This window comes from Branchiostoma belcheri, unplaced genomic scaffold, assembly GCF_001625305.1.
Source record: "Branchiostoma belcheri isolate BF01 breed outbred unplaced genomic scaffold, Haploidv18h27 scaffold493, whole genome shotgun sequence".
Lineage (NCBI taxonomy): Eukaryota > Metazoa > Chordata > Leptocardii > Amphioxiformes > Branchiostomatidae > Branchiostoma > Branchiostoma belcheri.
Genome location: NW_017804124.1, coordinates 1 through 16,438, shown reverse-complemented (window position 1 = coordinate 16,438; position 16,438 = coordinate 1). Strand labels below are relative to the sequence as shown.

The 16,438-nt window shown below is 40.4% G+C and overlaps 1 protein-coding gene across 1 annotated transcript in view; it reads right to left on the bottom strand.

Annotated features, from left to right (window-relative positions):
• Positions 1 to 6,017, bottom strand: part of LOC109479587 — a 14,068-nt gene extending 8,051 nt beyond the window's left edge. Inside the window, exons 1-6 of the mRNA XM_019781575.1 lie at positions 5,657 to 6,017; positions 5,133 to 5,316; positions 4,700 to 4,871; positions 3,557 to 3,734; positions 3,082 to 3,278; positions 2,720 to 2,842 (exon numbers count right to left, since the gene is read on the bottom strand). Coding sequence (XP_019637134.1) covers positions 2,720 to 2,842; positions 3,082 to 3,278; positions 3,557 to 3,734; positions 4,700 to 4,871; positions 5,133 to 5,316; positions 5,657 to 5,773 — 971 coding nt within the window. The 5' untranslated portion in view covers positions 5,774 to 6,017. The remainder of the gene's footprint in view (positions 1 to 2,719; positions 2,843 to 3,081; positions 3,279 to 3,556; positions 3,735 to 4,699; positions 4,872 to 5,132; positions 5,317 to 5,656) is intronic.
• Between the last annotated feature and the right edge of the window lie 10,421 nt (positions 6,018 to 16,438).

The following is a 16,438-nucleotide window of genomic DNA, read 5'->3' as shown; positions in this document are numbered from 1 at the left end:
GCCTCATTAATAAATCCGGCCCGTTGAATTTGACCCGTTTAGTATAACGTCTTGGTTGTTGACTATCGTAATCAGTCTTTAAAGTTAGCGGGCCACGTTTAGTTTGGCTAGCCGGCATTAGTTTGGTGTATATGTAGACAGTGCATCGTGGCGGGAGATTTGAAATTCTGCCCTCTCTTACCCATTTAGTACGGTCGTGCCTCATTAATTAAATCCGGCCCGTTGAATTTGACCCGTTTAGTTCAAATTCTTAGTTGTTAACTATCGTAATCCTTGTTTAAAGTTAGCGGGCCACGTTAAGTTTGGCTAGCCGGCATTAGTTTGTTGTAGACACTGCATTGCGGCGGGAGATTTGAAATTCTGCCCTCTCTTACCCATTAAATACGGTCGTGCCTCATTTAATTAAATCCGGCCCGTTAATTTGACCCGTTAAGTACAAAGTCTTAGGTGTTGACTATGGTAATCAGTCTTTAAAGTTAGCGTGCCACGTTTAGTTTGGCCAGCCGGCATTAGTTCGGTGTATATGTAGACAGTGAATCGTGGCGGGAGATTTGAAATTCTGCCCTCTCATTCTCAATATTGAGTACGGTCGTGCCTCATTAATTAAATCCGGCCCGTTGAATTTGACCCGTTAAGTACAAAGTCTTAGGTGTTGACTATCGTAATCCTTGTTTAAAGTTATCGGGCCACGTTTAGTTTGGCTAGCCGGCATTAGTTTGGTGTAGACAGTGCATTGTGGCGGGAGATTTGAATTTCTGCCCTCTCATACTCATTAAGTACGGTCGTGCCTCATTAATTAAATCCGGCCCGTTGAATTTGATCCGTTTAGTATAACGTCTTGGTTGTTGACTATCGTAATCAGTCTTTAAAGTTAGCGGGCCACGTTAAGTTTGGCTAGCCGGCATTAGTTTGGTGTAGACAGTGCATTGTGGCGGGAGATTTGAAATTCTGCCCTCTCTTGCCCATTAAGTACGGTCGTGCCTCATTAATTAAATCCGGCCCTGTGAATTTGACCCGTTTAGTACAAAGTCTTAGATGTTGACTATCGTAATCCTTGTTTAAAGTTAGCGGGCCACGTTAAGTTTGGCTAGCCGGCATTAGTTTGTTGTAGACAGTGCATCGTGGCGGGAGATTTGAAATTTGCTGCCCTCTCTTCCTCATTAAGTACCGTCGTGCCTCCTTAATTAAATCCGGCCCGTTGAATTTGACCCGTTTAGTATAACGTCTTGGTGTTGACCATCGTAATCAGTCTTTAAAGTTAGCGGGCCACGTTTAGTTTGGCTAGCCGGCATTAGTCTGTTGTAGACAGTGCATCGTGGCGGGAGATTTGAAATTCTGCCCTCTCTTCCTCATTAAGTACCGTCGTGCCTCCTTAATTAAATCCGGCCCGGTGAATTTTACACATTTATTATAAAGTCTGAGTTGTTGACTATCGTAATCTGACTTTAAAGTTAGCGGGCCACGTTTAGTTTGGCTAGCCGGCAATAGTTTGGTGTAGACAGTGAATCGAGGCGGGAGATTTGAAATTCTGCACTCTCATACTTATTAAGTACCGTCTTGCCTCCTTAATTAAATCCGGCCCGTTGAATTTTACACATTTAGTATAAAGTCTGAGTTGTTGACTATCGTAATCTGACTTTAAAGTTAGCGGGCCACGTTTAGTTTGGCTAGCCGGCAATAGTTTGGTGTAGACAATGAATCGTGGCGGGAAATTTGAAATTCTGCCCTCTCTTGGTCATTAAGTACCGTCGTGCCTCCTTAATTAAATCCGGCCCGTTGAATTTTACACATTTAGTATAAAGTCTTAGTTGATGACTATCGTAATCCTTGTTTAAAGTTAGCGGGCCACGTTTAGTTCGGAGCAGACAATAAACGCGGCGGGTGATATAACATTCTGCCCTCTTTTACTCATTAAGTACCATCCTGCCACGTTAATTAAATCCGGCCCGTTGAATTTGATACTTTTAGCCTATAGTCTTGGTTGTTGACTATCGTAATCCGACTTTTGAGTTAGTGGACCACGTTTAGTTCGGTATAGACAATGAACTTTGTATGTATGTAAAAGCGGCGGGAGATTTGAAATTCTGCCCTGTCATACTCATTAAGTACCGTCGTGCCTCGCTAATTAAATCCAGCCTGTTGAATTTCATACCTTTGGGACATAGAGTAGGTGTTTGGCTACAAGTATCAATCTTTGAATTTAACGGGCCACATTTTGTTAGACGGCAGATACACTTTATACCCTTTCCAGCAGCCCACTCAGATGGCGTAAGATTTGAAATTCTGCCCTATCGATCATACGTAAGTATACCCTTGTGCCTCCTTAATCAAATCCGACCCATTGAATTTGATACTTTTAGTGTATATAGTCTTGGTTGTTGACTACCGTAATCCGTCTGTAAAGGCCACGTTCAGTTTGGTGCAGCTATAACTGCTGAGTACACATATCTCTTATGCCTAATTAGGCCCGCTGTCAACGGCCTAATTAAATCCGGCAGGTAAAATCTGAAACTTGTAGTAGACTTGTGATGTAATAAGCTATCATAACGCTTTTTTCAAGTTCATCTGCCATATTTTTTGGCTAAATTACTGATTTTTGGGTTTTCGAATCGGTACCCGAATCAGTTGCTATGTTCCATCTAGCGGCGAAACGCCGGCTGTAACGCCGGCTACGAATCGAAGGCTGAAACGCCGGCTAGCTTCACCTTGGTCCGCGTGCCGCAGCAACAGTCCCCCGCCGAAGTAGCTGACGGCGTACCCGAGGATGAAGATAGTCCCCCTGGTACCGGGTTCACTAGTGCAGCCCCGGCCGCCGAAGAAACAGAGAAAGCCGAAAGCGACACTGTGAAAGGATATCACAGTCGATTAAAAATGAAATAAGCTAAACATGGCATGTCATACATGTACATGTATGTACAGACTAATGGAATGAAATGTCAAAATACGAAACTTGGTCTCTCTATTTTTCTTGACGACTGTTAACTTTAAGTTCGACCTGTTTAAACAAGAAATAGGCCTTACAGTCCACATAAAGTGATGATACATTGATGTTTACAACATTTACTTAGGAATTGTTCTTACTTTTCCCCGAACTCGTGGATGTCTGCGCTGTTACCAAACCCGGGGATGATGTCTGTCCAGAAGAGCGCGGCTGCGCACAGGAACTGGTACACGGACTCCCAGAACAGGAACCAGATGAGGCTGATCTGTTCCCGGCGTGCTCCGGGCGTCATCTTCATCACCTTCTCCTCAATCACGTTCATCGCTGCAGCTGGAACCTGTAGGTGTATGTGCTATGTGTAACTCTCCCACGCTCTTTAGTGTTAAATAAAAGCTATTGAAGACATAGTATTTGATTATGATTGATCATGACCGATATGAAATCAAAGAGCAGAGAGACAAAATATCATGTTTGGGCATGACTCTTAGGGAAAACTGAGGAGCAAAACACATAGAAGTTGCAGAAAGACTGGCGTTGTTCAAGCATGATCCCGTAGAGCCTACTTTGTAGCTAAAGATCCGCATAGGTTATGATCTAAAAGAAATGTATACTCACGAATCCGACCATGAAGCAGAGCGGCCACAGTACGCCAGCGGCACCCTTGGCCCCCGGTGCGGTGTCGGCGCCCAAAGCCGGGATTATCTTCGGCAGCAGACAGATGAAGAGGGACAGCAGGACCAGCATAGAGCAGATGAACTTCCGCTGTGTGGGCTTCTTCCTCAAAACCAAGAGTCTGGAGAAGGTACCACAGTTATATACTGAGTTAGCAAATTCCGTATATCAACTCCATACGCCGTCATCCATTATTGTTACCTCCATGAAATGTGTCATGGAGGTTATATTTACCTCCATGAAATGTGTCATGGAGGTTATATTTTCAGTTGCGTTTATCTGTCCGTCTGTCCGTCTGTCTGTCTGTCCTTCTGTCCGTCTGTTGGTCAACAAGATAACTCAAGAACGCCTGGATGGATTGGTTTCATACTTGGTGTGTTGGTAGGGTGTGACGAAAACTGGAAATGATTAGATTTTGGTCCCCCTAGTGGCTTCCCTTGGTACTGCAGCGCAACTTCCGGTTTTGATATCTCGCGATCTGGACATGCTAGGGTCATGAAATTTGGATGATAGGTAGCTCTCGTGCTTGGGAAGAAGTCACATGAGTTTGGGCCCCCTAGCGGCTTGTTCTGGAACTGCAGGGCACTTTCTGGCGAAATGTTTAAAAGCCAATAAGTCCAGACAGGAACAACATATTTTCGTTATTTTTGGTGTGTAGGTAGCCGAGAGAGAGATGTACATAATTAAATGCAAATTATGCAAATGAGGACTTAATTGGCATAATTAATGAGGAAATTCTATAATTACAGTGTTTTACATTATACTACTTACATACATGTAATGTATGTAACCTATGGCAGGTGGAACTTCAACAGATACTAATTATGCAAATGATGACCTAATTTGAATAATTAATGCGAAACTTCTATGATTTCGTAATGGTGAATGATGAGAAGGTCATACTTGGGACATCTGTAAGTTAATCAAAAGTTAACATACATCACGATGCATATATCATGTTAATGCACAGGTCATTTGCACAATTAAAGAAGACATTTACATTTACATATCAAGATCATATTTCATGGAGGTATGAGATCTCGGAATTCTAGTTTCAATATATTATCAGAAGACGTTACGTCTTACCTTAGCAACATTGTGATGGGTATGGTGAAGTTACCGAGGATAGCCTGTAGGTACGGAGCCGTCCTGGATCCACTCGAAGCGTTCACTACCAGCACCCCGTTCAAGGCGTCGAACATCCCCACTAGGAACAGCAGGGTGTGGGGGAATTTCAGGTCCGTCTCTGTGATCTGGCCTATGGTGGGGAAAACATATATGATACTTGATTTTACGTCGTTACTGTACATGTCCGGTTTTGTTCGTTTAGTATTGCACAAAGGATACAAGAATTTTAACCATAGTCAAAGTCTATTCTATTGTTTTTATAGTTTGTATATACGTTTAATTTTTAATAGTTTGCATCTACATCTAAGTTTTGCTACGAATAGAAATCTACAAAGAATAAAACGTTAATCTTGTTGATGGATACAAGGAAAAAAGACAAAAAGACACGTACCCAGGAAAAATGCTCCTGCCAGACACACGCCAAAGATAACGACAAAGGAGAAACTGGCGAAGGAGAAGACGAAGTACGGGACAATGTGAGGTGACGTGACGTTCGAGGTGACGTTCGACGTCGTGTTGGACGTCCCCGAGGTGGCAGCGTCAATCCACAGCGGCAGGGAGACATTCTGTGTGACCTGGGAAGTGGACGGACCATGATACTTTAGTCTTTACAGCAGAAAAAAGAGATCTGCGTGATGTTATATTTATGATTAAATCCACCGATGCTACACGTTACCACAGTGTCTGTACTTGATCCATACCATAACAAAACGTTTCATTGTATGTGTCGATAAAGGTTATTAGAAATCCGAATTCTCGTAATGAGGTGCGCCAGGAAATTGGTACTCTACTGGGTAGATTTGAAAACTACAAGTAGTAGCAATCATCTTGTGTTTCGTGGTATGATTCGATGTTATGATTTATAATGTACTACGAAAGACAATGTAGACCAAACTGGTCAAGTTTATACCGTACCTGTCCACTCACAGCAAGGAAGGCGAAGATTATATTGGCTACCAAGACAGTCGCTTCCCAGCCGAAACAGAGCTTCAGCTTGCGCTGCTGTCGGGTGGTCTGGGTGGTTCTCTGCATCACGTTGCGATTTCGGGGGGTTACCAAGCATTAAGTGCCAGCTGTTTGTTCTGAGACTTGATGTTATGCCTTCAGCTTGCAAAGGAACACAGTGGCAACCGTATGTGCGTTCACTCGAATGTATAAGTTTGAATAGCCTCGCTAGTAACAATTCGCTTGGGGTTATTATGATCAAGTCTTATGACACATTATTTGCCTTGCGTGTTACACTATAATAATCAATATACAAAATAGTTTTTATTACTTTCTGTATCGAGCAAAGTGATCGATCGCGAGTGGCGCTATCTCAGGCACTGGGACAGTATTTGTTGGTTGACCTAATTCAGCTCTAACACAATGTTACTGTGTCAACTCTTGGATATTTTTCTGAAGCTAAGCCATGATAATCAATACATCGACGTCATAGTATTGGGCAAAGGGTATACGGACCACCGTCTGACCACCGTGATGATGATCTGATCGAAGAATCGACCAATAAGCGAAACAATGGCAGAATTGTCATCGGCAGCACTTTGATGTGACAGGGGTGGTTGGGCCAGTGAATATTGGGAGTCCTACTACGCAGGCCTAAATTAATGCGTTACTAAACTCATCCGCCAGGTAGCGCACCCGTACTGTTTAGAACTTCACACAGAAGACCTTTCACCTTGTACTTATCGTGAATGGCCATGGTGTGCTTTGACGTAAATAATTAGCCTGAATGCCATTTTAGGAAGGGTAGCATTCACCCGTTTATCGCCTCCATTCACGTGGCATTGGAACATTGAGATGTCACAAAATGAGGGTTTCGTCCAACATTTCATACTGTGCTTGCTTACCATGAACCTACCATGCTTACCATATCCTAGTTGAAGTAAACGCATTCTCCAAAAGTCGCTATCCAACACGTTCAAAGGTTAGTACTTACTGTAAAGAGATGTCACGTAGTTAAGTGTTTCATTGTTTACTGAAAAGGTCCTTGTTACTTTACCCTGCTTTAGTTGGCCGTTCTGTCTTTTCAAGGTCGGATGAAACACTGCTATTTTCCACACTTGTCAGTATGAATATACTATGTATTTTTTTGCATATGTAGAATAAACAGTAATTTTTGTCATTTTCTCAGACCCATTTAAGGTTCCGGGTCGGAGTTTAATTCTGACCAGAGTCTAAGTAAGTGCGCAGTAAATCGCCGGAAACGTAACTTTGTATGGTATGTTTTGGGCGCGATATCCCTGAAATCGTAATATCTGTGTACATATCTTTGTATTTTCTGAAAAGCCTGTTAGTTGTAGCCTTTATAGGTGGCGTAATGTTGGTGGTCCAGCTAAGACTTCCTGGTATTCGTCCGCGCGGATGGTTATGTGGCCTTTTCGCCTGACCGCCGGGATGGTACGTTCTATATGCGTTCTGGGTGTGTTCGGGCCATCGAAGATAGCGATAAACTTATCGCATCGATTTTAATTAAATTCAAATTTTGGAAACATTAGGTTCTGTGCTTCTTCGAGTACTAAGCCGTTACCCTGGGAAAATTCGTTTTTTCCATGTATCCATGGTTAAAAATGACGAAAAAAATGACCCCTTTTTTCAAAATGTACTTTGATGTGCCTCATTTACCCCTAAATAAATTGGGCGCAGAAAATATCAATCAAGTGTATTGATAAGCGGCACGGCACCCCTTTCCACCAAAAGAGTGAAAAATTCCGACCCGCGTTTAGTACAGAAATGACAGCCCGTCGGGCTGAGGGTGTCAAATTGCTCGAAATACGGAGGGAAACTCCGGTCCGAGACCTTAACTTCAGTCTGTCCATAGTTAAATCCCCATCACAGCAACGTATCGTCTATGAACTAGGTTATCTGATTAGAAAGTCCCCCTTGAATACTAGCTAGTATTCCTTTACTAGCCGAATAAATTATACCTTGGGCAAACAGTTTGACAAAAATACGACGGGCCAAGGTTAATACTGGAATTATCTGTTTACTCGTTACTAATACATACTAGTCTATTTTATTTCGACTCGATGAAAATTTGGTAGAAGCTAGACTCTTACCCCTCCATACCAATAAGTCACTGCTTCTCCATGATGTATCTTTAATGTCTGGACTACCTTTAAAAATTTAATATAAGGTTACTGTTGGCAAAAACTAAAATTGAAATCTTCTAATCTCCACATAAAACACAATACAAATGCAATACAAGACATTGCATGATTTGAAGACCATGTTGGATACATAACAAATGCAAGCAACACATTTCACACGCAATGCGCTGTATGAAAACGTCTAAAATACTCTGATATATATAATTCATGATCCACCACATGATAATGAAATATAATGAGTCTTTCTATAATTTGTCACACCTATAGCTTCGTATATTTTTCTAAAATCCAAATAAGAATTGTGGGGAGAAAATATTTGTTGTTTCACTGTTAACGTTCAAAACTCTTGTGTCGCTAAGTTCTATCGTGTTACAGATAACTATATGTTGCCATGTTGACTGTTATTTTGAACCAAGGACATTATACAGCATAATGTCCTTGTTTGAACGTTGGAACCTTTACCATGGAGTTGTGCCAATCCCATGTAGAAGTACATAACATCTGGGAATGTCAAGCAGCAATGCCATACTGATAAGCATTATATAACAATTATTACAGTGCAAAAGAACATTTTGGCTTACCGGCTTTACTGTGCGAAAGGAATAATAATCCTACTATCCTACTATACTATGTCTTCAAACCAATATGAGAAAAATCTCCTTTTATTGGCCAACAGCGACTAGAGATGTAGACTGTAACATATCATCACGACTACAAGAACGTTTCTGTATTGTCCATATTCACAGGTACCCACGCTTTCTTAATTTTCGTGAAGCGCATGGTCTCGTCGCAGCCGTCTTCGTTCTCTGTGATTTTTCTAACACGTGTTTGGGAGGTTTTAGAGCATTTCTGAATCCACTGGGAAATGCGACTCACTTGTGTTTCATTCAAAGTCCATTTCATGCTCAGAAACAGTTTCTGTCTGTCTGCTTTGTCCGCCAGACGTGGTTGACGCTTAAAAAATCTGTCCTTGAGTTCACCTTCATCATACAGGCTTGATTCCTGGCTCGATGGCGGTAGGTCTTTATGGCCACACAGCAGAATCATGACCCCTGTAGGGATAATTCTGAACATTAATAATTCAATAAGAACGTTGACTTCCTGCTAGCCAATTACCCAATAGTTGTGTGCCTGACCAATTTCGACATTAAACCATCACACTATACATCAAGCTTAATACATTTTCAGAAATGTCATTGTTGACTATTCATTTGTAAAAAAATCAATATTTGGGGCTGTGAATACAACATAAGAAAAGGAGAATGAAAACATTTTTCTTAAAGATTGGCAGTTTTTCTTAGTAAATAAGAGTATGACTAGAACATGGTCTCGTGTCGGAAATTACAATTTCATAGTACACATGTATCTGCCTTCTGGTACGGATATTTATCGTCAAAATTACATGTCATACATTGCATTGTACCAAGAAAGGTTACTGTTTAGTTGCCTACTTTCTTCTCCGCACTTCTCCTCTGCCGCCTTTATGATGTCACCTACTTCATCATCTTCTGTGTCAGAGATGATGATCAGACGGGTGCCGTCGTGCACACAGCAGATGGCAACGGAATCCTCGTCAAGTGCGCTCAGCTTCTTATCTACTTCTGAACGTTCTGATATTTTGAATTTTAGTAAGGACTTTTCATCGATACAGACTGACAGTGCCTTCTTCACTTTGTTCAGTGTGTCGTCATTTAGTCCAGTCAGATATACGTTGATCTGCAATGTAATATTTCATTTTAGTTTGAATGTATGTAGAGTTGAGGTATCTTAACACGCTGAAATAAAAATTACATACAAATTTTGTCGGTTTAGTTTAACGAAGAGTGAAATGGTGACAATTATGATGAATAAGGAGAAATACTGTATACCGACGTACGACAAATTAATGACAAGATATCACCAACAAAATATTTAAAAGATGATTGATCATGTTGTAATTGGGTTAACGTATTTTACAGTTTTTAGATGGTATGAAACTGTAGTCATTTTTTGTTATTTTGCGTCACAAATATTGTCAGAACACAAAATGATACAAATGTCTTATTTGCTCCAGCGTAGGATATTAACCGTTCGACGGTAGTATTTATATCAGCAAACCTGTCACGAGTCTGAGGTCATAATAAAAAATAAGTGATATTTACACATCAATTTTTACGTATACGTCTGTCAGCAAAAGGTGTTGATACGAGCACGAGTGTCTCGATCATATGCTATGGCTGGTCGTATCGACCAAAAGGGGTGAACGTGTGGTCTATCTGTTTACCCGTCAACGTGAATTTACCGAAATAATGATTACTGTTAATGCTGAGGTCACAATTCGCATACGGAGCCCGGCCGGGCAGCTTTTTAGAACGAAAAGTACGATATAAAAGACAAAAAAACACAGAGAAGTTTTTGATAATAATCATGGGCACTATTTCTGTATATTTTTGATATGAATTATTAATTTTTCGTTCATACAAACAGCCCGACCGGGCCCCGGCGTGGAAATATGACCTAAGCATAACTGTTAGAAGAAATATATCAAAGCTCATACCTGCTTTGAATCCAATTTGTTCTCTTTATAGCCTGTAAATAAAAAGAACATCTCGATAACGTTGTAGACTACTAGTTCATAACATTGGCATATCAATGTTTATTTATTTATTGCAATATTCCCCACATACACATGTACACAGGCATGGTGGACCAGGTGGACCTAAGTACACCTTTTTAATTCGATCAAGGCCACATGCATGCCGAAATCATTCTGGATCTTGTTCATATTCAATCATTTGTTGATAATATTGAGTAAACAATTAAATGATGTGTTGTAGTTAAAAGATTCGACTTCCTATTGAAAGATATTAAGCACGGAAGATAGAAACTTAATGAATGGATGTCCGTACCTGGCAGTAGACTATGCAGAACACGATGTATCTCGATGGAAGGACACAGACTTATGGTGACTCCATGATTTTCTCTAGGTGTGGTCAACGCAATGGCATTTTTTATGCCAACGGTTTCGCTTATGTTCTTTACATGCCTCTCTACCGCTTCCAAGTATTCTGTATTCTGATCTTTACTCAGAATCACAATTAAGCCTGTGTCGTATGCACTGTCACATGGGACGCATCCATTGTTGTGGAAGGTATACTTAGTGTATGAAACACCATCTATGTTATACTCATTGCCTTTATCATATTCCGTTTGCAGCTTGGCAGTTAGTGATCTAAGGATTTTCATATACGCCGACTTATTAAGATTATTACAAACAAGAACATGAATAGTTGGGCCTTTTTTCTCCGGTGATCCTGCTTCCCTTTCATTTGGGACAAGTGGTGTTGTTGCACAATCACAATGTGTTGTTGCACAGCCACACAGTGTTGTTGCACAATCACAATGTGTTGTTGCACAGCCACACAGTGTTGTTGCACAATCACAATGTGTTGTTGCACAACCACACAGTGTTGTTACACAATGACGCAGTGTTGTTACACAATCACGCAGTGTTGTTGCCCGCTCGCATAGTGTTGTCACCTATGAATTGTAACAGACAATCAACAAAATCATAAAAATAGCAAATATACCCCAGTAGTTGGTAAGCAGTTACCCTGGTTGGGTAACTGATTCGTTTCACACGATATTGATGCATTGGGTAGCAACCTGTTATTGTAGGCATGCATTGGAAATATAAAGCTAACGACTAGACATATTAGGTTTGGTGTGTATTATGTTACAAACACTGAATCAAAAGAAATTTTAACTCACCACATTTCCCATTTTCTGTCTGCCTTTACACCGTCTTCTTAGTACGAATGCGCAATAAAAAAGTCCTGATCACGCCGCGAAAGGTCTGATCGGCAACATATATCCCGTGATCTCATGAATATGAAAATTCTCAACAGCTGACGTAAGGGTAGTTTTCATTGGTTCTTACTTCCACAATGCAAACATCCTGTCATTGAATAAAACGTAGCTACCTCTACAACATAATTTGCCAATTCGACGATATAAGCCTACTGTTCTGGCAAGTGGTCCTAAGACGACCGCAAGACGTTGCAGAATGGGGAACGAGCATAGCAAACAGTCAAACCTTGTGCGAAAGCATGTTTGCGAACGTAAAGGGCCTTTAAACATTTTAGTAATTGGCCGTACAGGTGTAGGAAAGTCCACCTTTATCAATTCTATGCAAATGGCTCTCGGTCACCGATGGCACCAGTTTGCACTTAGTGGCAACAGCGGCAAAAAAGATGACAGTCAAATCACGCTCTGTCTTCAAAGGTATGAACTCTTCGCAGCTGAGTTCATGAAAACCCCAGTAGAAGGCTACAAACAGAAGGTGCACTTCTGGGACTGTTGTGGCTTCCCTAATCGCAAAGATCCCAAATATGTGGCATTTTTCCGCCTCTTACTGGAAGGGTATGTTCCAGAGGGAACACAGGTGACAGCTCGGTTCCAGGATGGCACTACGGTGGAGGACTTACAGCAGCGGTTCCAAACAAAGAACGACGGAAGAAGGATTCACCGCATCGTTCTTGCAGTGGAGGCTCACGAAGAACTCCCCACCAACTTAATCGAAGCCGTGAAGCAGGCAGCACAGACCGAGGAAAGAGGTGGGCAATGCATCAACATAAACGTTGCAAATCTTACTGCTGTATAGACACAGGTAAATTAAGTATATGTTCAACATTGCAGCAATGTAGCTATCAATAGGCAAACGGTGGTTTGATCCAATGCCAGTGAAAAAAGAATCATTTGTGTAAACTGCTTATGACAATGAGGTTTATTGCATATCCATGCAGTATGAAAAACGCCCATGCCATGTCTTACTCATCACCATATCTAGCATGTAGAGGCTTCTTCATGCATGTTGCCAACAACGACAGACGTTTTGTAGCATGGGAATTGACAAGTTGTGGACTCAACTGTTACCTTTCTAAATATATATTATGTTGGACTTTACAGCTATTCCCATATTTCTTCTGATGACGAAGCTTGATTTGGTTACCGATGACAAGATGAGCGACTACACGAGAAGAAGGGAAGATGCCATAAAAGCCCTGAACCTGGTCAAGGAAAACCAAAGGTTCTGTGAAACTTACCTATACTGTAATGAAAAGTGTAAGCGTGATGCTCGTACCGAAGGTTTCCATTCAAAGAAAAAAATTGATGAAAGGTTAAAAACTTTCTGCTGTAATCTGACTGACCCCTCTTACGACCAGGGTCTTGTGTACGCAAACTGAGAAGTTGAAGATGAAATTGTTGACATTACATTACATCAAGACATTCTATGGTGACATTAAGAACTTCGTTGACTTGATTACACATATGTTCTAATTGTACAAACATTAAGCTGTCGCTGCTCTTGTAGCTTTTTGGAAACGTTTTAACAGACACTATAGCCAATTGTACGAGATTGTAACTTTTGAATAGCGAACTACTCCAATGTGGCATGAGGACTTCCAGTGAACCACAAATAAGGCCTGGATAATAATTGTCTAGTCAACAGGCTAAAACAACATTAAATAATTGTGGGGTGAAACGTGACTGGTGATACATAAAATGTGCCACGAGGAAATAGCTAAAGTTGAATATAAAATGGACAAAATTGCGTTAACTCGACAGCTGGAAACTTCAGCTACAATATTTACTGTTAAATGTAATACGTTTGTTTGAAAGAAACTATTTTACATATATTCATATTGGTAACGGCGCGGTCACGTTCGTCGTAGATCGTCGTGCGATTTTGATGTGTCTATAGTTTTCAAGCAGGCCGTGATTGAACCAACGGCCGGCAATACACATTTACGCTTACATGACACGTGCGTACTTGAAATTTCGATTTTAAGTACATGTAAAGGAGTGTGTAATTCAGTCGGCAGACTGTGAAATGCTTTTTGTTGTTTTACTACTACAAATAAACCATTCATACATGCGACTATCATAAGAATACTCGTATGCTTTCAGTTTGCAATCGAACGAATGTGCCTTGAGAAGAGAGTGTTTCCAAGATTAAGGTTTATTATGTAGCTTTTTGCTGGACACTCAATTTTGGTCAGATACAGAAAAATCGTCGATATGACGTGGAAACAAGATTAAAATAATGGTTAAAGAGTAATAATGTGTTTCTTACACTTTGCATATTGCAGAGAGCTTTAGAGTAATGTATGTATGTATGCAGCACGCAATTATAGATCATCGGACTTTCCTGCAATACTTTCACCCTACAAGTTAGTATTTCTGCAGTATACCTTCAATTCGGTTATAGAATGTATGACTGAATAACAGAGAACGAATTCGTGTTACAAATTCGTCGTTAAAGTGGACTCAACTGTTTCGAATTGGGTACAACAAAACAGTACACTAATAAACAGCCTGCATGTAATTTGACAATGGTCGTGAATAGTGCTTTTTCTCTTCATTAATAGATCTATGTATATGTCACAGGGGAGATTGGAATCCAGGGGGATCTGGAATCCTCCTAGGGGAGATAGGGATTCCAATCTCCACTAGGGGAATCTGGAATCCTCCTAGGAGAGATTGGAAACTTTCAATCAACTTCAGCATAGGCTAGCCTATTACTATTGTAGGTGAATTACTAGATTGGAATCAAGATTTGTCCTGGCATAATTTGCAGTTATAATTTCATAATTGAAATCTTTCCTAACTTAGACCCAAATCTATATTTCCAACTGGAAAAACTGGTTTTTGAGTCACTATCTCACAATGGCCTGATGCGTATATCTGAGTCTGATTTACATATTCACTTACCTATGCTGAAATTGATTGAAACTTTAGGTGTGAAATAACTCAGTCTATTTTCCCAAGAATTTTGATGCAATCAGAATTTCTCCTTTTAAAATTGGAGATTGTCCTGTAAGAATTCCCACTAGTACTTGTCCTAGGCCAAATTGGAATCCCTATCTCCCTTAGGAGAATCTGGAATCCTCCTAGGAGAGATTGGAATTCAGACATTCAGATCCCAGTTTTGATTTAAAAAAACTTGAATTCCAATCTCCCCTAGGAGGATTCCGGATCCCCCTGTATTCCAATCTCCCCTGTGACATATATCTAAATTTAACATTGAATACTTATGACCAGTCGGTAAATAACAAAATATTACTAGGCCTCATACACTAGGCCTCATACATATCCTATCACCATGATTTCTCTAAGCTGAGACCACGAAGAAGATTGAGTACAACGAGTACAATGGCGGAAAGATAAAAGACGTATTCGTAATACGCGTACGAACTACTGCATAGTAAGAAAGAATAAATTCCCCAAAATAGATGATATAGTATTATAGTATTAGCTTGAAGTTGATAGTATACAAGCATTAGCTTATCAATACTTGTTAAGGGCGTCGGTGTAAGCACAGTAAGGGTCCCACTAAAATCATCGTTGTATGTCTCAATGATCAAAGCACCGTGCACATGGATATCGATTATTAGATGCCTTATCTGGTTCCGGATCTGTAAAAAATATTGACTTAGGATGTCATGAGCCCTTGGAGGAATGTGTAATGTCAGCGAACCCTTTTAGTCTGCGCCAAGGTGTCAACAACAAAGTACTTAACACATCCTTGTTATCTGAGTTGTCACTTTCATTGCTAGAACACCTGGTGACCGTTATCAGTAACCAGTGTACCAACACTGGGTGTAACCCTAAGACAAATTGATTTAAGTTTCAGTACCCCACGTAACATAAACGAAACAGGAATTTAAGATTAATCAGTTTTACTTTTGGTCGTCTCGGAACAGTTACTGTTTTACAGTACTAGTTGTGTGGTGAGGCAATAACATAGTGACATTGCAATATAAACTGAACAAATGATAGATGTCATCATTCTGGACTCTGTGAGTCTTTGCAGGGGGGAAAGAGGTCGACCTATACGGTATTTTCCCAGCAACGTAGAACAATGGAAATGCACATCAATGACAGGTTTGTACATACTACGGAGGCAAAAGTCAACTTTGAAGCCCATTCTTGAGATATTTCGGTATGCATGTTTGCATATCGTCTGTAACGAGTCATATAAAGTTCAAGCAAATCCTGTGGAGAAAACAAATTCCACCAGCACAAAGATCCATGCTCTTGGATACACAACGATCACCACATTTTGGCTGGTACGTATATTGGTATTGACAATGTATCCAAAACAGCAGCGATTTTCTATATATCACTATGCAGATCTAGAGGAGTGGATGGTAAGAAAAGAGAAATTGTGTTGTTCAAATCACAGATCGTTTCCTGGTATCGTCCTTATAGAGTTATTTCATTCAAATATAAAAAGAAAACAGAAACATTTGTCTCCGATTGAGAAGTATTTGCGTGTATTAAACACAGACTGACATTCATGAAGTACCATTGTACGTGTGTGTAGAAGGGGCACTTACAAATTAGAAATATAACTTGTGGGATTCGTCATTGGCTCAGATGGACAATCAAATATCGCCTACTTTCACAAATTTGACACGAAAAGTACATATTACGAGTATCGTCATAGCAAACTACTGCTAAACATTTTATTTCACTTCTTACCGTTAATAACAACGCAATGCTTTGTGTTAGAAAAGCCCTTGCTTTCACAAAGCTATCATCA